The sequence below is a fragment of the Euprymna scolopes genome, chromosome 29 (genome assembly GCF_053919585.1).
Source record: "Euprymna scolopes isolate OS-2025 chromosome 29, ASM5391958v1, whole genome shotgun sequence".
Lineage (NCBI taxonomy): Eukaryota > Metazoa > Mollusca > Cephalopoda > Sepiida > Sepiolidae > Euprymna > Euprymna scolopes.
The window spans coordinates 2,743,187-2,766,760 of NC_136510.1; the positions used below are offsets into that span (position 1 = coordinate 2,743,187).

The 23,574-nt window shown below is 32.3% G+C and overlaps 1 protein-coding gene across 2 annotated transcripts in view; it reads right to left on the reverse strand.

Annotated features, from left to right (window-relative positions):
- LOC145252442 (sec1 family domain-containing protein 2-like) overlaps positions 1-23,574 on the reverse strand; it is a 90,555-nt gene that overhangs the window by 43,771 nt on the left and 23,210 nt on the right. For both annotated transcript variants that reach the window (XM_080111845.1, XM_080111844.1), the window contains 3 exons: positions 18,767-18,838; positions 15,770-15,901; positions 14,169-14,341 (listed from right to left, as the gene is read on the reverse strand). In XM_080111845.1, the coding sequence (XP_079967971.1) occupies positions 14,169-14,341; positions 15,770-15,901; positions 18,767-18,838 (377 nt within the window). The remainder of the gene's footprint in view (positions 1-14,168; positions 14,342-15,769; positions 15,902-18,766; positions 18,839-23,574) is intronic.

Below are 23,574 nucleotides of genomic sequence, written 5' to 3' on the forward strand. Positions count from 1 at the left end.
ATTAATATATGACTGTCATACTATGAAGATAACCTGCGTGTAATGAGATTAATATATGACTGTCATACTATGAAGATGACCTGCGTGTAATGAGATTAATATATGACTGTCATACTATGAAGATGACCTGCGTGTAATGAGATTAATAAATGACTGTCATACTATGAAGATGACCTGCGTGTAATGAGATTAATATATGACTGTCATACTATGAAGATGACCTGCGTGTAATGAGATTAATATATGACTGTCATACTATGAAGATGACCTGCGTGTAATGAGATTAATAAATGACTGTCATACTATGAAGATGACCTGCGTGTAATGAGATTAATATATGACAGTCATACTATGAAGATGACCTGCGTGTAATGAGATTAATATATGACTGTCATACTATGAAGATGACCTGCGTGTAATGAGATTAATATATGACTGTCATACTATGAAGATGACCTGCGTGTAATGAGATTAATATATGACTGTCATACTATGAAGATGACCTGCGTGTAATGAGATTAATATATGACTGTCATACTATGAAGATGACCTGCGTGTAATGAGATTAATATATGACTGTCATACTATGAAGATGACCTGCGTGTAATGAGATTAATTAGCAATACACATGAAAAAATTGAAATAGCATTGAATATTTCAATATTGGTATGCATAGAAAGAGCTTGATGAGCTAAGAAAGAATCTTTTTAAATTTTTGAAATCTGATTAAAATTAAGGAAGTTATGGCTATTTTTGTACCTCACACGTTTGGATATTTTTCCCTCTTTAAGACCATATGCGTTTCGTCACATTTTTTGCACTACTTTTTCAGTAAAAATGTCATATCTTTGTTAAAACACAAGACTAAGAAATGAAATTTACCATATAAGTGTATTTTTGTACAAGGAATCAGAATATGCAACTGAAAATCTCCCAAAGTTTATGGTTTCCAAATAATCTGCAGTAAATGTGCATAAATATGCAGCAATTCCTTAAAAATGCCATGTATCCATAAACAGAAAAGAAGTTGGAGAACTCAAAGTTGAATTGTAATGTGCTTTATGTACAAAAAACTTAAATCTAAACATAAGACCATTTAAAAAATGAATATATTGCAATATTTCTTTGGTATTATTGTAGATTAACACCTTCTGTTTAACCCCACTCAACTCCTTCTGACCACCCCTCCAAAATGTGATTCTACCTTTTTAGGAAATTATGTATAAAATGCCATGAAATACTTTAATGAAAGATAAACAAATTATTTTAGAATTGAATGTAAAATAAGTTCCTATTACAGGTCATTCTAGCATTTTAGGGCAGTTAACTTTTTTTTTCTATGGGAAAATATGCATGCTTTTTTTTTTTTTAAGATGATTATGTGTAGTTTTAAGAGGGTTTCTATGCAATGAGAATATGTGGAGGGTTGCCATTCGGACTTTGAATTAATTGTAGGGCTAAGGAAAATTATGTGTGAACATACTGAAAACTTGACAGAGACAAAGCTAACAAAAACAATATTAGAGGGGGAGCGGTTAGTTTCACAAAAATTTAATGTAAAATAATTCATCATTTCCTGGCCATTCTAGCATTTTAGGACAGTTAACCAATTTATTTTTATGTGTATTTTTCTTTAAGGAAGGGTCTATTTTTTGTTTGTTTGTTTTAGATGCTTGTATGTGGCTTACAGAGGTATTTTGTTGGGGGGGCGCTTGCCACTCGAACTTAGTGTTATTGTTAGGGTTAAAGAGTGTTTTAGGAGGAGACTTGCCACACATAATTTGTATTAGAGGTAAAGTTAAGAGAGCTTTTTTTCAAAGAGAGCGTTCAAAAATTTGTTGATTTCTATTTTTGAGATTGAAGGTGTTAATTCCATAGGCCGTTTATACTACGCTGGAGCAGGTTGTAAAATATCTTTCGCTTAATAAGTAGAAAAAAAAATAACAAAATAGAAAGCTTCCTAATTGTAGTTTGATGTGTTTTCTAACTGCTTTTAAAATTTCAAGAATATTGATATAGATTTTGAGGGTTTGTATTACTATACACATAGATTCGAAAAAGTTGTCAAAAAAAAACAAATATATAACAAATAAATGTTATCAAAAGCAAGTTACTTTTCTACCTAACTGGATAATTTTTTAGTGTTTTTATTTAATGTAACATGTTTATTCAGCTTGAAAACAGTGTTTACTAATGTTTTGGAAAATTTAAAATGGCGCCCGCCGCCCGACTCTCTTGAAACGGTGAGTTTGGGGAAAAGAGTTAAAAATAAAAAAGTAGACAAAATACTGCTAGAAACTCGCTCAATATGTTACCGTGACATAGGCTGACATATATTCGGTGAGTTTTTAACAGTATTTTGTATAGTTGTTTTTTAATTTTTAACTCCTTTTCTCAAACTTACCGTGTCAAAGAGAGTCGGGCCGGGCGCTATTTTTAATTTTCCAATACATCGGTAAACACTGTATGTATTTCGAGCTGAATAAACATGTTACATTGAATAAAAACACAAAAAATATATCCAGTTAGGTAGAAAAGTAACTTATCTTGCCTTTGATAACATTTATTTGTTATATATTTGTTTTTTGACAACTTTTTCGAATCTATGTATGAACGAGATTTTGATACTTATTTTGATTTTAAAAAAAAACATTTGTGGCTGTTCGCAGTAAAACATTGTTTTAATTCGTTGTTCAAGACTAATTTAAAGAATAAAAGTGCATGCAAGCTTCCTAATTGTAGTTTTTGTTTTTTTAACCATGTTTTTAAATTTGACGAGCAATGTAAGAAATTGCAACAGATTCATAATGCCGAATTGGTTGGGATTGTTATTATACATTCTGAAAACCGAATAGTTCTAAACTAATGTTATTCTGATAACAAAATAGCTCTCATTAAACGTATAAGAACATTTATATTCATATTTTCATATTTTTCTTAATTCGTTCTTGAATAAAAATTAAAGAACGCGTGTTGTTTACACTGTGCTGTGCTATGGCTGATTCTACAGGCTGGAGCTGCTGCTGCTTCTTTAAAATACTAACTTCATTTGACCAAATTCGAGAAATATAAACAATTTTTTTTTCGGGTAGGTCCTTTTAAATTATCAATTACCGCGGTCCTACTCAACATAAAATAATACTTTTAATTGATAAAGATAGTAAAAAGATTGATTTACTTACTACTGGGTGTCCGAATAATTTTTTTTTCAAAATGTTCAATACTCGTCATATTAAAGTCTTATTTTTAACACGACAAAAAAAGAAATGGTCAAAAATATTTCGGACACTTGACAGTATTAAGATTAACACCTCTTCTAATTGGTTCCCAAATTTCATGACGAAATTCTTCATACAATCACGGTACGGACTTTTAGAAAACAGGGGGGGGTCATTACAAAACCTTACCGAAAACGCCATTTTATGACGTTCACATTTTTATCACTTTATTTGCTTAAAACTCTTAAAATATATAATGTACATTCATATTTATTAATTCATTTGAAAGTATATTCATTTCCGAACAAAACAGTAGTAATTTGAAGACTTGAAGTGCTTTGGTTTAAAAGATATGGCTATTTTAGTAGAACTACCTTGAAATCTGTGATTATCCAAAGCGTTTTTTCGTCCGTGTGTATTACTAGATTAATATATGACTGTCATACTATGAAGATGACCTGCGTGTAATGAGATTAATATATGACTGTCATACTATGAAGATGACCTGCGTGTAATGAGATTAATATATGACTGTCATACTATGAAGATGACCTGCGTGTAATGAGATTAATATATGACTGTCATACTATGAAGATGACCTGCATGTAATGAGAATGATATATGACTGTCATACTATGAAGATGACCTGCGTGTAATGAGATTAATAAATGACTGTCATACTATGAAGATGACCTGCGTGTAATGAGATTAATATATGACAGTCATACTATGAAGATGACCTGCGTGTAATGAGATTAATATATGACTGTCATACTATGAAGATGACCTGCGTGTAATGAGATTAATATATGACTGCCATACTATGAAGATGACCTGCGTGTAATGAGATTAATATATGACTGCCATACTATGAAGATGACCTGCGTGTAATGAGATTAATATATGACTGTCATACTATGAAGATGACCTGCGTGTAATGAGATTAATAAATGACTGTCATACTATGAAGATGACCTGCGTGTAATGAGATTAATATATGACAGTCATACTATGAAGATGACCTGCGTGTAATGAGATTAATATATGACTGTCATACTATGAAGATGACCTGCGTGTAATGAGATTAATATATGACAGTCATACTATGAAGATGACCTGCGTGTAATGAGATTAATATATGACAGTCATACTATGAAGATGACCTGCGTGTAATGAGATTAATATATGACTGTCATACTATGAAGATGACCTGCGTGTAATGAGATTAATATATGACTGTCATACTATGAAGATGACCTGCGTGTAATGAGATTAATATATGACTGCCATACTATGAAGATGACCTGCGTGTAATGAGATTAATATATGACTGTCATACTATGAAGATGACCTGTGTGTAATGAGATTAATATATGACAGTCATACTATGAAGATGACCTGCGTGTAATGAGATTAATATATGACAGTCATACCATGAAGATGACCTGCGTGTAATGAGATTAATATATGACAGTCATACTATGAAGATGACCTGCGTGTAATGAGATTAATATATGACTGTCATACTATGAAGATGACCTGCGTGTAATGAGATTAATATATGACAGTCATACTATGAAGATGACCTGCGTGTAATGAGATTAATATATGACAGTCATACTATGAAGATGACCTGCGTGTAATGAGATTAATATATGACTGTCATACTATGAAGATGACCTGCGTGTAATGAGATTAATATATGACTGCCATACTATGAAGATGACCTGCGTGTAATGAGATTAATATATGACTGCCATACTATGAAGATGACCTGCGTGTAATGAGATTAATATATGACTGTCATACTATGAAGATGACCTGCGTGTAATGAGATTAATAAATGACTGTCATACTATGAAGATGACCTGCGTGTAATGAGATTAATATATGACAGTCATACTATGAAGATGACCTGCGTGTAATGAGATTAATATATGACTGTCATACTATGAAGATGACCTGCGTGTAATGAGATTAATATATGACAGTCATACTATGAAGATGACCTGCGTGTAATGAGATTAATATATGACAGTCATACTATGAAGATGACCTGCGTGTAATGAGATTAATATATGACTGTCATACTATGAAGATGACCTGCGTGTAATGAGATTAATATATGACTGCCATACTATGAAGATGACCTGCGTGTAATGAGATTAATATATGACTGTCATACTATGAAGATGACCTGCGTGTAATGAGATTAATAAATGACTGTCATACTATGAAGATGACCTGCGTGTAATGAGATTAATATATGACAGTCATACTATGAAGATGACCTGCGTGTAATGAGATTAATATATGACTGTCATACTATGAAGATGACCTGCGTGTAATGAGATTAATATATGACTGTCATACTATGAAGATGACCTGCGTGTAATGAGATTAATATATGACTGCCATACTATGAAGATGACCTGCGTGTAATGAGATTAATATATGACTGTCATACTATGAAGATGACCTGCGTGTAATGAGATTAATATATGACTGCCATACTATGAAGATGACCTGCGTGTAATGAGATTAATATATGACTGCCATACTATGAAGATGACCTGCGTGTAATGAGATTAATATATGACTGTCATACTATGAAGATGACCTGCGTGTAATGAGATTAATATATGACTGCCATACTATGAAGATGACCTGCGTGTAATGAGATTAATATATGACTGTCATACTATGAAGATGACCTGCGTGTAATGAGATTAATATATGACTGCCATACTATGAAGATGACCTGCGTGTAATGAGATTAATATATGACTGCCATACTATGAAGATGACCTGCGTGTAATGAGATTAATATATGACTGTCATACTATGAAGATGACCTGCATGTAATGAGATTAATAAATGACTGTCATACTATGAAGATGACCTGCGTGTAATGAGATTAATATATGACTGCCATACTATGAAGATGACCTGCGTGTAATGAGATTAATATATGACTGCCATACTATGAAGATGACCTGCGTGTAATGAGATTAATATATGACTGTCATACTATGAAGATGACCTGCGTGTAATGAGATTAATATATGACTGTCATACTATGAAGATGACCTGCGTGTAATGAGATTAATATATGACTGCCATACTATGAAGATGACCTGCGTGTAATGAGATTAATATATGACTGCCATACTATGAAGATGACCTGCGTGTAATGAGATTAATATATGACTGTCATACTATGAAGATGACCTGCATGTAATGAGATTAATAAATGACTGTCATACTATGAAGATGACCTGCGTGTAATGAGATTAATAAATGACTGTCATACTATGAAGATGACCTGCGTGTAATGAGATTAATATATGACAGTCATACTATGAAGATGACCTGCGTGTAATGAGATTAATATATGACTGTCATACTATGAAGATGACCTGCGTGTAATGAGATTAATATATGACTGCCATACTATGAAGATGACCTGCGTGTAATGAGATTAATATATGACTGCCATACTATGAAGATGACCTGCGTGTAATGAGATTAATATATGACTGTCATACTATGAAGATGACCTGCGTGCAATGAGATTAATAAATGACTGTCATACTATGAAGATGACCTGCGTGTAATGAGATTAATATATGACAGTCATACTATGAAGATGACCTGCGTGTAATGAGATTAATATATGACTGTCATACTATGAAGATGACCTGCGTGTAATGAGATTAATATATGACTGTCATACTATGAAGATGACCTGCGTGTAATGAGATTAATATATGACTGCCATACTATGAAGATGACCTGCGTGTAATGAGATTAATATATGACTGTCATACTATGAAGATGACCTGCGTGTAATGAGATTAATATATGACTGCCATACTATGAAGATGACCTGCGTGTAATGAGATTAATATATGACTGCCATACTATGAAGATGACCTGCGTGTAATGAGATTAATATATGACTGTCATACTATGAAGATGACCTGCGTGTAATGAGATTAATATATGACTGTCATACTATGAAGATAACCTGCGTGTAATGAGATTAATATATGACTGTCATACTATGAAGATGACCTGCGTGTAATGAGATTAATATATGACTGTCATACTATGAAGATGACCTGCGTGTAATGAGATTAATAAATGACTGTCATACTATGAAGATGACCTGCGTGTAATGAGATTAATATATGACTGTCATACTATGAAGATGACCTGCGTGTAATGAGATTAATATATGACTGTCATACTATGAAGATGACCTGCGTGTAATGAGATTAATAAATGACTGTCATACTATGAAGATGACCTGCGTGTAATGAGATTAATATATGACAGTCATACTATGAAGATGACCTGCGTGTAATGAGATTAATATATGACTGTCATACTATGAAGATGACCTGCGTGTAATGAGATTAATATATGACTGTCATACTATGAAGATGACCTGCGTGTAATGAGATTAATATATGACTGTCATACTATGAAGATGACCTGCGTGTAATGAGATTAATATATGACTGTCATACTATGAAGATGACCTGCGTGTAATGAGATTAATATATGACTGTCATACTATGAAGATGACCTGCGTGTAATGAGATTAATATATGACTGTCATACTATGAAGATGACCTGCGTGTAATGAGATTAATATATGACTGTCATACTATGAAGATGACCTGCGTGTAATGAGATTAATATATGACTGTCATACTATGAAGATGACCTGCGTGTAATGAGATTAATATATGACTGTCATACTATGAAGATGACCTGCATGTAATGAGAATGATATATGACTGTCATACTATGAAGATGACCTGCGTGTAATGAGATTAATAAATGACTGTCATACTATGAAGATGACCTGCGTGTAATGAGATTAATATATGACAGTCATACTATGAAGATGACCTGCGTGTAATGAGATTAATATATGACTGTCATACTATGAAGATGACCTGCGTGTAATGAGATTAATATATGACTGCCATACTATGAAGATGACCTGCGTGTAATGAGATTAATATATGACTGCCATACTATGAAGATGACCTGCGTGTAATGAGATTAATATATGACTGTCATACTATGAAGATGACCTGCGTGTAATGAGATTAATAAATGACTGTCATACTATGAAGATGACCTGCGTGTAATGAGATTAATATATGACAGTCATACTATGAAGATGACCTGCGTGTAATGAGATTAATATATGACTGTCATACTATGAAGATGACCTGCGTGTAATGAGATTAATATATGACAGTCATACTATGAAGATGACCTGCGTGTAATGAGATTAATATATGACAGTCATACTATGAAGATGACCTGCGTGTAATGAGATTAATATATGACTGTCATACTATGAAGATGACCTGCGTGTAATGAGATTAATATATGACTGTCATACTATGAAGATGACCTGCGTGTAATGAGATTAATATATGACTGCCATACTATGAAGATGACCTGCGTGTAATGAGATTAATATATGACTGTCATACTATGAAGATGACCTGCGTGTAATGAGATTAATATATGACAGTCATACTATGAAGATGACCTGCGTGTAATGAGATTAATATATGACAGTCATACTATGAAGATGACCTGCGTGTAATGAGATTAATATATGACAGTCATACTATGAAGATGACCTGCGTGTAATGAGATTAATATATGACTGTCATACTATGAAGATGACCTGCGTGTAATGAGATTAATATATGACAGTCATACTATGAAGATGACCTGCGTGTAATGAGATTAATATATGACAGTCATACTATGAAGATGACCTGCGTGTAATGAGATTAATATATGACTGTCATACTATGAAGATGACCTGCGTGTAATGAGATTAATATATGACTGCCATACTATGAAGATGACCTGCGTGTAATGAGATTAATATATGACTGCCATACTATGAAGATGACCTGCGTGTAATGAGATTAATATATGACTGTCATACTATGAAGATGACCTGCGTGTAATGAGATTAATATATGACTGTCATACTATGAAGATGACCTGCGTGTAATGAGATTAATATATGACAGTCATACTATGAAGATGACCTGCGTGTAATGAGATTAATATATGACTGTCATACTATGAAGATGACCTGCGTGTAATGAGATTAATAAATGACTGTCATACTATGAAGATGACCTGCGTGTAATGAGATTAATATATGACAGTCATACTATGAAGATGACCTGCGTGTAATGAGATTAATATATGACTGTCATACTATGAAGATAACCTGCGTGTAATGAGATTAATATATGACTGTCATACTATGAAGATGACCTGCGTGTAATGAGATTAATATATGACTGTCATACTATGAAGATGACCTGCGTGTAATGAGATTAATAAATGACTGTCATACTATGAAGATGACCTGCGTGTAATGAGATTAATATATGACTGTCATACTATGAAGATGACCTGCGTGTAATGAGATTAATATATGACTGTCATACTATGAAGATGACCTGCGTGTAATGAGATTAATATATGACTGCCATACTATGAAGATGACCTGCGTGTAATGAGATTAATATATGACTGTCATACTATGAAGATGACCTGCGTGTAATGAGATTAATATATGACTGCCATACTATGAAGATGACCTGCGTGTAATGAGATTAATCTATGACTGTCATACTATGAAGATGACCTGCGTGTAATGAGATTAATATATGACTGCCATACTATGAAGATGACCTGCGTGTAATGAGATTAATATATGACTGCCATACTATGAAGATGACCTGCGTGTAATGAGATTAATATATGACTGTCATACTATGAAGATGACCTGCATGTAATGAGATTAATAAATGACTGTCATACTATGAAGATGACCTGCGTGTAATGAGATTAATATATGACTGCCATACTATGAAGATGACCTGCGTGTAATGAGATTAATATATGACTGTCATACTATGAAGATGACCTGCGTGTAATGAGATTAATATATGACTGTCATACTATGAAGATGACCTGCGTGTAATGAGATTAATATATGACTGCCATACTATGAAGATGACCTGCGTGTAATGAGATTAATATATGACTGCCATACTATGAAGATGACCTGCGTGTAATGAGATTAATATATGACTGTCATACTATGAAGGTGACCTGCATGTAATGAGATTAATAAATGACTGTCATACTATGAAGATGACCTGCGTGTAATGAGATTAATATATGACTGCCATACTATGAAGATGACCTGCGTGTAATGAGATTAATATATGACTGCCATACTATGAAGATGACCTGCGTGTAATGAGATTAATATATGACTGTCATACTATGAAGATGACCTGCGTGTAATGAGATTAATATATGACTGTCATACTATGAAGATGACCTGCGTGTAATGAGATTAATATATGACTGTCATACTATGAAGATGACCTGCGTGTAATGAGATTAATATATGACTGTCATACTATGAAGATGACCTGCGTGTAATGAGATTAATATATGACTGTCATACTATGAAGATGACCTGCGTGTAATGAGATTAATATATGACTGTCATACTATGAAGATGACCTGCGTGTAATGAGATTAATATATGACTGTCATACTATGAAGATGACCTGCGTGTAATGAGATTAATATATGACTGTCATACTATGAAGATGACCTGCGTGTAATGAGATTAATATATGACTGTCATACTATGAAGATGACCTGCGTCACTAAGTGCTGAGAAGGGGGGGGGACAATAGACAGATAGGAAATGACTTACAATAAACAAAGAGATAGGAAATGACAAACCATGAATCTGTAGGTATTTTTAAATCGAGCTTTTAGATTTGACAAATGACAATAGAAATCTACAGAATGGATAACAAAGAGAATCAATGACACTTGACCGGGTGTGGGGTGGGGGGTAATCAATGAGATGCTTAGAAAGGGAAGGGCAGCTTCCGGTTAGCCGAGATGGGGGACTTGAGATCGCAACGTTGAGTAGTCAGTAGTTAGTTAGCAGCAGGCAACTGTTGACAACAGGTGGACAGTAGGAGTTTGAATGCCACTGAAGGCAGATTATGGTTTGGACCAGGCTGAGAGCCCTTGAACAACCAGAAATGAATTAATCGAATAACTGATGAAGACGGCCTCGACAGTAAAGATATAAATGTGAACCTCAGCATGTAGAGGGTTGTTTCACAAACACCCAGTTTCCAACCGATATGCATGTGAAGTATCGGTGTTGTGTTTTTCCTGTGTTTGTTTCTATTTTATTTTTCTACTTGTTGACCTGCGTGTGTTCTCATCAACAGTCACCAGTAAGAAAATGACGATACGGCCATAAGAAGATAAGTTGAACAAGAAATCCACGGCATACACAACATTTGGGGGTCGGCAACCAGTCAGTGGGTCACATATTGTCACATGACCACATCCATAATAATAATAGAAATTAAGAATGCACTCTATAAAGTGACTCCAACTAACATACAACAGACAATAGGTATATAATATATATATATATATATATATATATATACATACTAAGGTTGTTTGTTATATATTTTATATATCCTTTTGTAACCTGTAACCAAAAAGAAAATTTTAAACAGTTTAGGTAAACACAGTTAAAATCGATATTAAAACAAATATCTTGATTTCAACATAAAAAATCATTACTTAAAAAAATAAATATTCATTCATGAAACTTACCTGAGAATGAATGTCTTTTATTTTAATTTAAAAATTTTTTAAAGATTCATAAAAACTGTCCAATAATCTATTTGCAGACTGTTCTCCTCATCCTCATAGTTTCTTCCCAAGAACTGCTAGATTTTGGAATTCCCTCCTTGCTTCCTACTTCCCCAACTTCATGACATGCAGAAGTGTAATGTAATACAGACATCTTGCTGCTCAACTCCCTAACTAGTACTCCTTCAAAGTATGTCCCAAATAGTAGCTCCCTACATCAAAGTAGCACTGTGCCTTCTTTGGGGGTGAAAATTAAATTAAAAAAACCAAAGTTGTTGTTGTTTTACAACGTTTCAGCCAACTAATCCTCTGGCCTTCTTCAGGTGGTTAATCACAACAGGATAGGAATGCCGAGTCTTAACTGTATCCTCAGTAATTACTGCCTTCCATAGTTGTTGTCGTCTCACCATATTTTGGCCAACTAATCCACAGACCTGCTTTGGGTAGGATTGAAACAATGCTCACCTAGAACCTCTGTTCACTATAGGCATTTCTATCCCGTCGCGGTTAACCACCTGATGAAGACCAGAGGATTAAATTGGCCAAAACGTGGTGGGGCGATAATAGCTATGGAAGGCAATAATTACTGAGGGTACAGTTAGGAGACGCAGCATTTCTATCCTGTCGCGATTAACCACCTGAAGAAGGCCAGAGAAATAGTTGGCCGAAACGTCATAAAACAACAACGAAGATGAGGATAACAGTCCACAAACAAACTCATCTCAAAGAATTCCTATAAAAATAATTCATTGTATTTTCTTCATAACAATGAAAAGAATACTCTTTTCACTTTTTCATTGAATTATCTTTGTAATAATAGAAATAATATATTTTCATCAAAAAAATTGGCCAGCGTTTGAAAAAAAATAAAATTAAAATTTTTTTTTAAAAAATCACAAAACGTTGGTCCTGCACCTTTCAACATTTTACGTAAGCTGCCCCGAAAATTTGGATGATAGCATGGTCCTTATTCTGCATAAGTACGAAATATACTTTCATTATTGAATATTTCTTTACCTCACTTCGATTTAGTTTGTAAAAATAATTTTCATTTCTATGAATAATTATTATTTGAAAGAAAAAATTTTTTATTTAAAAAAAAAAAGTCCTTAAAGATAATGTGAAATATTAACAATTTCAAAAAATGTTTCTCTGACCAAACTTGTACACTTAATCATAAAATGATAAATTCTTCCAAAATAAAATTTTAAAATCCTTGAAATTCTTTTCAATTCATAAAATTATAGTTTAGATTATTTATGTCAATAAACTTAAAATGATTATTTTTTTTTTTTTATTAAAAACATGAATTGGTTGTTATCTTTCAGATGATGTGACCGCCAACTTTCTTCCGGTAGATTTTGTTGAACTTTGGAATTTTTGTAACTTAAAAATCTAAATTTCAAACTTTTAATCGATGAGGGTAGATTGTTCTCGTTCTTTCACTGTGTAGAAGTGTTGATGTTTATGCTATTCATAGTTATTACCTCTAATAAGAATTGAACCATCAACCTTCAGAAGACAGTCATTTAGAAATTATTGTTATTCAAACTTTTACGTGTTGCACTACATGTCCGTTTCAACAAACATTCCTGATTGAGATTGTCAGACTGACTTCCTCATCTTGGTTGTTATTGTCACAACATTTCGGCCGTTTTGCCCTCCGGCCTTCGTCAGGTGTTTCATATCGAACTGTGGAACCGTTTGTTAGGAGTCTTGAACCCAACCCTTTATTATTATTATTACGGGGGTACCGTGTTCGGACTCCAGCTAGGATTCGGGACATAGTTGCTGATTCTCTGTTTTGAATGTTACTTTTTCACTGCCTTCGTTCAGGATTGAACTCAGCACCTTTGGGTAACTGTAAATTTTGATACGTCGTCTAGGACCACTCGGCCACATGTCACTCTGGAAAAAAATTCACTTAATTTCATGAAATTTTTTTCGGAGATCTTCAATCCAAAACGAATACATACAATATAACCTTTTTTTTTTTTTTTTCGATATTTTCATTTTTGAAGGTCTTGATTAAACTGTACAAATGCCATTTTTTTATTTAAAAAATATTTTTTTGAAAAGGTGAAAGGTATGTACCTGCACCCAAAAAACATAGCATACTTAAATTAGTAACCGTCATTTTCATTTTTAGGAATATTTTTAAAAGGCTTTACTTACTCAACAGTTGAGCGCAAAGGTTCAATATTGACCAATCTGTCTATACTATGACCGGGCAGAGAAGGTAGTGTGGCCAAAAGCTGATCAAATAACGTCTCCATTTGATGACCAACTGGACCAACAATGTCTAATGACCGATCAATAAATATCACTGATGCTTTGTGGTTGCAATTCTGGAAGATTAAAAAATATAAGAGAATTCAGTTTTTCATTATTTTATACAAACTAAAAGGATATACCTCCATCTTTTTTTAATTTTATTTTTGACATATTTGTTTCCAGATTAAGAAAACATGATTTTTCCTGAGAGAAAGAACAAAGTAAGAGAGAAAAAAGAAAAGAGGATGAAAATTGTGAAACAAATACACAGAAATCTTCAAATGTGATATTCGAAGCATATCCATTTGTACAATTATGGAATTTTGTGTTGAATAGGAAAATGTAAAACTTTTATCAGAAACGAAAAGAATTTTTAAATTTTAAAAAGCAAGTTTAAACTAAGGTTAAATTTTGGAAATTTTAGAAAACCAAGTAATGTTGTATGATTTTTTGATACTTGTACCATTTAATCAAGACATTAAAAAAACGAAAATATCGAAAAAAAGGTTATATTGTACGTATCCGTTATGGAACGAAGTTCTCCAGAAAAAAAATTTCACTTAATTTCATCAAGTAGTTTTTTTACAGTGAAAAACAATTTGTTATGATACCGAGCAAAAGGTTAAATTTTTAGGAAGAAATGCTAGTATTAAAGATCGGAAGGGAGTATTGCCGCTTTACATGGAGTTATCTCCCCGTGGCGTGTTAAAAATTTCCATAATGGCTGATTTCAACGCGCTCTCATAAGAATGTGTTTTTCTGCTGTAAAAAAAAAAAACTACTCGATCAAATTAAATGATTTTTTTTTCCAGTCAAAAACAGATACGTACAATATAACCTTTATTTTCGATATTTTCATTTTTTAATGTCTTCATTAAACTGTACAAGTGCCAAAAAATCATACAACATTACTTGGTTTTCTAAAATTTTCAAAATTTAACCTTGGTTTAAACTTGCTTTTTAAAGTACAGGGTGGTCACAAAGTCACGCACCAATGTTAAAAAATTAAAAAAGTTATAGTAGTAACATTTATTCAAATTTCTTTACAAGTACTGTAGTCAATGGCATGTCTGATCTGAAATAAAAAAATTAGAAAATTAAAAAATTATATTAATAAAAAATAAATATTAACATTGGTGCGTGACTTTGTGGCCACCCTGTATAATTATTTTTTCTGAGATTTTCAGAAGTATTTATGTATCCACCCTTTTCAAAGAAAACTTTGTTATTTTGTCATTTAAAAAAATTTTCTTTTTCATTTTGCTTGTGTTACTAAGTTTAGAAAAACTGTACATATGATCGCGTTGATGTTTTTAGTATCAAAGTCTAATCCGATGTGTTCATGTGGTTGGCGCGAATATTGAATACAAGGAGGATTTATTGACACTTTTTGAAAGCATCATTTTGTTAAGTTTGAAAATCTTAGAAAGCCAAGTAATGCTGTATAATTTTTTATTAATTGAAAAATTATAAAAAACTTTTTAAAATGAGTTTTTCCTCACCTTCCGTCGTGCTTTTGCAGGGGGGTAATTTTCTAATTCCGTGGCAAGTAATCGACTCGTGTGCCCCACAGAATAGACGTCTTCTTTCACGGACAATTGTTCCAAAATGTCATTGAAGGATGATATGAACATCTAAGTAAAATCAATAGAATAGTTTGAATTAATCAGACAAACCCCTACATATAGAGAGAAAGACCGAAAATACCCAAGAATGTTGTCTAGTAGGTATTCAAGTTCTCATGGATAGGATGTACTTTCATATGCACGATTAGGTGGACAGGATTTTAATTTGACTTGAGATTGGGGAGCTAAGTTAGCACTTTTAATATTTGCAAGTCCTTTGTTAGATTTTGCATACATAATACTTAACTTAAGATATTTAAAGTTCTGAATTTTTAAGATGAACGTCGATTGTTTATATTACTTGTATTGATCGGATTATTGTTCTCATCTTGAGTGATTTTGGTGTAATGTTTCGGTTGGATTGTCCTTCGAACTTCATCAGACATGTTGGTTGTTGTTTGGAAAAGAAAGGAGAAAAGTTACTAGCTCCGTAGATATTTTCGTATTTCTGTGAGTCAGTTTCCACTTTTTTGATCGATCTTTATTAGAGTTGCCTCCCCTTTGCCAACTAATTTTTTTTCTCACAAATTCGAAACAATGATTAAAAAGTGGAGACTGACTCACAGAAATACGAAAATATCTACGGAGCCAGTAACTTTTCTGCTTTCTTTTCCAAACACTTACCGACATGCCTGATGAAGATCGAAGGACAATCCGATCGAAACGTTGCACTAAAAACACTCACGATAAGAACAATAATCCGATCCATTCAAGTAATATAAACTAACAATGTTCTGAAGACTCCAAGTGATAATCCCACACTTCCATAAGAGATCGGGTTAAATAAGTTAAGCAAAATCTGTTTTGCTGATTGGTATCTATTATATAAAAGAACACTCGTCTGTGTTTGTATGTTCGTTAAAAACTTTTGTCATTCGCATCGAATAGGCACAAATCTGGTATCATTAGAGTGATCTCGATTAAACATAGTATTATATATCATATCATAGATAGTGGAGTGTTTTTTGTGAAAGTTTGGCAAGGGGAGACCAGAGATTGTCATGTGAACAGACATCTTGCTACTCAACTCCCCACAATTCCTTGCTAGATATGATTGCAAATAGTAATCCTTTGCATCCAAGCGATAATATGCCTTGTGTGGGGTGAAAAAAAATATTACAATAATCCAGTTTCAATCTAATTTTCTATTCCATACATGAATTCCACACATAAATTCCATACATGAATTCCACACATAAATTCCACACATAAATTCCATACATGAATTCCACACATGAATTCCACACATGAATTCCATACATGAATTCCATACATGAATTCCACACATGAATTCCATACATGAATTCCACACATGAATTCCATACATGAATTCCACACATGAATTCCATACATGAATTCCACACATGAATTCCACACATGAATTCCACACATGAATTCCATACATGAATTCCATACATGAATTCCATACATGAATTCCATACATGAATTCCACACATGAATTCCATACATGAATTCCACACATGAATTCCATACATGAATTCCACACATGAATTCCATACATGAATTCCATACATGAATTCCACACATAAATTCCACACATAAATTCCACACATAAATTCCATACATAAATTCCATACATGAATTCCACACATAAATTCCATACATGAATTCCACACATAAATTCCACACATAAATTCCATACATGAATTCCACACATGAATTCCATACATGAATTCCATACATGAATTCCATACATGAATTCCACACATGAATTCCATACATGAATTCCACACATGAATTCCATACATGAATTCCACACATGAATTCCATACATGAATTCCATACATGAATTCCATACATGAATTCCATACATGAATTCCATACATGAATTCCACACATGAATTCCATACATGAATTCCATACATGAATTCCATACATGAATTCCACACATGAATTCCACACATGAATTCCACACATAAATTCCACACATAAATTCCATACATAAATTCCATACATAAATTCCATACATAAATTCCATACATAAATTCCATACATAAATTCCATACATGAATTCCACACATAAATTCCACACATGAATTCCATACATGAATTCCACACATGAATTCCATACATGAATTCCACACAAATTCCATACATGAATTCCACACATGAATTCCATACAAGAATTCCACACATGAATTCCACACATGAATTCCATACATGAATTCCACACATGAATTCCACACATGAATTCCATACATGAATTCCACACATGAATTCCACACATGAATTCCACACATAAATTCCATACATGAATGCTGTTTGCTTTCTTTGTTTTACAGCATATCAATCCTTTTGTTGTTGTTTAATACCAAGGACCATTGGAAACAATTTATTGTACACAGTTAATTGAACAAAAGTTGTTATTTTATTCATATTTTTGTGGGAAGGGGGGGGGCACTTAGAGTGCACATCTTTCCCAGTGGTAATAATTACTTAGATGTACTTGTAATGACATTCATCCTGATTGGGTTGAGCTAGCTTCTCTGGCCTGCACCACGGTGGCCCATGCACGGCTGTCCTGGGTGAAGTCGCAAAAGATGGTTACCCAATCGTGATTCCATCCGTGCAATCCTAAACCATTGGAAACATCATTGCAAGATGGACAACAATGACTTCAGATTGAGTTATTGGCAAAGGACAGCAGGACACAATAATAATGAATAAATGATTGCAAAAATAGAAGTCATAGAATTTGACCTTTGCAGCATATTTGATTCCATAGATTGTGACGTTATCCATTTGTCCATTCACGTAAATATTTTGCTTCAAGAAAATAATGAAACTATAAGTAAAATGAAAAGAAAATAAATGCAAAAGACAGAAAAACAAGGAGACAAATATTATATTCACCTTAAAAAATATTTGTGTGTTTCTTGATAACTGGTGGAGTTCAAGATCTGGAAGACAACTGGTCTTTTCAGGCTGAAAGATATAAAAACGAAAATGTACTCAAGTCATAAGTCGAACTGACTGTCATTGCCCTGGATTAAACAAAATATTAAGTAATTTATACAGAGCAACTATGTAGGGATTTGAACAGCAAGATATCTGTTAGTATTATACTGAAATTATTGCATGTTAGAACACTTAGAGAAGCAGGAAAGAGGGTGGGAATTCCCAAGTCTAGCAGTGCAAGGGAAGAAATTATTTTAGTAGAATACTTTCCAACATCTAGGGACCTTTACAGTGAAGGGGTGAGGTATGATCTATACACAACAGCTTACTTATATGATGAATCTAAGCCTTAACAAATGCTGCTGCTTCTATATTTTTGTCGATCATTATGGAAATATGTCACTATTGTAAAATAATTAAAAATGGGATACAATTTTATTTGATAGAAAATTAATAAAAATACATTTCTTCTTACAATTCTGAATTTTGGAGATGAGGGCTGATTGTATTACTTTTGTATTTTGATTGGACTATTGTTCTCATCTTGAGTGTTATTTGTGTAACGTTTTAGTCAGTTTAGCCTTCGACCTTTGTCAGGCATGTTGGTCGCCATCTTGGAAAAGAAAGGAGAAAAGTCACTGGCTCCAAGTTGTTTTTGTTTTTTTTTTGTTTTTTTTTGCCATGGTTTCATATGTGTGAAAAGAAATTTAGTTGCTAAAGGGAGATAATTAATTTTTGTTCCATTTCTCCATGTTAAAAACCAACCCTGGTGTCTAACTCTGTCCCGTGGGGAGTCATTGTAAATAGGAACTCTAATAAAGTTGACGGGATTATCTCAATGGCCATGTCGACTGAAACGTTGCACAAACAACACTCGAGATAAGAATAGTCTGATCAAAACATGACAAACATTTGTTTTTGTCGTTAAAAACTTTGGCAAAGTTTCCATAAAGGAAACTGCAGATTCAGGTACAATATTGAGTCCCAAGTCATATAACAATAGAAATGAAACCGGCTCTTCGGGGATTTAACAGAGAAGCCAACAAACAAAAAAAGTGTCAAAAATTTAAATTTATAACAACTAAACATTACCAAAGGCAAGATAAATTACTCTTCTGCTTGCCTGAATAATTTTTTATGTTTTAACAGAATTTAAAGCTTTTATTCGGTTTTAAAAACAAGCAGTATTGATTGCTGGTAAGTTAAACCAGCAATCAAGATGGCCGATGAAAACACACCGTCTTTGGAGTATAAAAAAATGTTTGAAAAGTTCAGAAATAAACAAAATATTTGTGGAAATCCATTCAATAAGCGTCACTGTGACACTGATTGACACTTATATGGTGGATTTTTATCAGTATTTTGTTTATTTTTCCACTTTTGTGTTTTAACGGAATTTAAAGCTTTTATTTGGTTTGAAAAACAAGCAGTATCGAGCTGGTAAGTTTTCAGAGCATCAATAATGGCTCAAAAGTTTAAAAATAAACAAAATAAAAATCCACCATATAAGTAACACTATGCTAAATACTCAAAAGAAAAGCAAGCATATACCAAGTATTAAGATAAGATCAACTATTAATTCGACATATTAAAAAAAAAAACGTATGCTATCCTATAAAAAACAGAATGATAGAACAAGAAATAGAAATCAGCTGAACATGTCTGAGTGAAGCTCAGCCATTGGATGATGAAAACATAAATCCACGGATATAACAATGAATCTGATTGGTTAGCTAGCTAAACTAAGCACCATATGTATGCATATATATATATATATATATATATATATATATATATATATATATATATATACACACACATATATATATATATATATATATATATATGCATAAACACTACGGACATAAAACACGGAAGATTCTGTGTAGCTTCATTGCCATATATTTTTATAACATATGACTAATATATATATATATATATATATATATATATATATACTACCTGTACTCAACCACGCATTGCTGTGGCTCAGTTTCTTTAAATGGAACACAAAACGAAAAAGAAAAAATATATATCTTATGTTTATGTTCTCAATATTGTTGTATACACAATATTTGGAGGTTTCCCTTTTTCTGTGCAGATGTAGAGATTGTCTGATTTTCCGACTGTAGAACACGCAACACATACTTGTCCATGTGAGAAAACATCATGGTGTAGATGTAAAATCACACGAATGTAAAAATTGTCCCTGAACCGTGTTAATGGTTATTGCAATTGTGAAGCGCAATATCTCAAATTAAAATGGTATATCCGTTTAAATCATACAATGAACGTTCACTGCCTGTTCTTCCTGACGGTTGACAGAAGGGAAACATGAGGGTTTAATTTTACTATAGACTTGTATGTGAACACGCACTGGAAAATCTCGAAAAGTAAAAAAAAATTAGCCGATTTTCTTTTTGTATGTAGTATAGTGTTTTATCAAAGATAAACTGATGGAAAATTGAAAAGAAAACTGTTTCTAAAATAAACTAACAAAGTAAGTGGGAAACCAATGATAATTCAGAATAAATAAAGAAGAAAAGAATGTAAAAATGTTGTAGGATAATATTTTCAAAAAAAGGAAATAAGTTTGGTAAACTGTTGTTTTTGTTTTATTCCAAGAAAATATAATATATTGCTTTCAAATATAATTAATGAGAATATTCATAAACAATTTGATGCTTTTTTTTATTGTTGCTAATTTAGAAATCGAAATATTGATTTTCAAGTGAAACCAATAGTATCTACTGAATTGCCATGCCACAGTAATGAAAATAGCCAAAACTTACGAAAAACGATGAGGGAGAAATTAATGATTAAATGAAATAGTTTTCGAAGAAATTTTATCACATGTCACATGACCATAGCCGAAATCCCTTTTTCGTGAAATCATTGAAGATCGAAATAATTGTGACACGATAATTAGGTATATTACATTCGTTATTGTTGTCATTGACAAAAAATATCAATGACAACAATAACGAATGTAATATACCTAATTATATTGTTTTTTTTTTTTAATTAAATATCACCTTTTCGGCTGACCGAATTCACGACAATAATGAAGAAGTGCCCTTTTTATCGACAGATTTGTACAATGAAAAACCTTATATATTTTTTGATACTCGGGATTTTTATCAATTATGATTCGGGCAATTATGACTAACAAACCAAGATATATATATATATATATATGAACAAATGATTAATAAAACATGTTAAAAGACATCTTGAAAAAGAGTTAAAAACATATTTCAATTTTTTTGATTCATTGACAGACGTGTTTTTAAATATTCTCTCCAGTACTTTTCTTTTAATGATTTGAAATTCATTCCATTTGCGCTTTTTTCCAAGGAACTCTGCCTTTTGGATTATTTTGGACTATTTGGAATTTACCCATTGGATTGAAATTTTAAATTCGACCGTTTTGGATTTTACCATTTCTGGATTTTTACCCTTCACCGCACTATTCATTCATGTGAAATCTTTTTATCATTTTTCTTTTGCCTCCTGTTCCCCTTACCTCACCTTTTTTTTTTAACCAAGTAAGATCTGTGACTTACTTGTAGTTTCATTAAATACTTTTATATGCAAAATCCGATCCTGCATTTTGCTTATTCCTGCCCTCTGATGAGAAGGAGAGTATTTCTTCGAAACTCTGCGGATTAAGGACTATCCACTTATCTTGTGTTTCCTTTTTTAAAATTAAATATGTTTTTAACTCTTTTTCAAGATGTCTTTTAACATGTTTTATTAAACATTTGTTCATATTATAAGTTTTATTTCCTTTTCGTTTTATTGAGCTTTTAAATCTGGCTGAGTTTATTTTACTTGTAAATATTAACTCTTTAATATTTATAATATATTTTAAGTTTACCATTTTGATTACCTTGGTAAACTTATTGTAATTTTTATAGAAATATATATATATATATATATATATATATATATAGTGTATTTAGGTAGCATATTTTCATTCAGACAGATATTGTGAGATAGCATGGAGTGTTTTTGCTTGATGATCTTTTTTGTAATTTTTTCCAGTTTTTGATTTCTGTTTCGTTTAAAATCTGGATGCTTTTATATGCTTGAGTTCAAATTACATTTAAATTATTTGAAACAGTGAAGAGTCTTGTGTGTAAAAAAAAAAAATATGCTTTAACGTGTTAAGAACGTGGCTAAAATAAAAGTAAAATGGTTTAAAAGTGTGATTTACAAAATGGTATGGAATTTACAGTTTTTAAAAAAAATTTTTTTTAATTTATAACTTTAAATTACAACATATGTGTAGATATACATATATATATATATATATATATATATATATATATATATATATATGTATATGTGTGTGTGTATATACATACATACATACATACTTACACACACATAATTACATTGGATGCTTACATATCCATCCATATATATATATATATACTCGGGTTTTTTTATTCAAAAGTAATGGACTAATGAATTCAACGAGGTTGTTAGATAGTGCTCAATAAAAAGAGCTGATAATACTTGTTTATTGTTATATAAACATGGTCACATCCTGCTGCTACAAATAGCCACTTGTTTCAATCAAACAACAGATATCATCAGGCAGCGACTTGACTATTCAAAAGTTCAATGAATAAAGATTATTCATTGAACTTTTGAATAGTCAAGTCTGAACTTTTGAATAGTCAAGTCGCTGCCTGATGATATCTGTTGTTTGATTGAAACAAGTGGCTATTTGTAGCAGCAGGATGTGACCATGT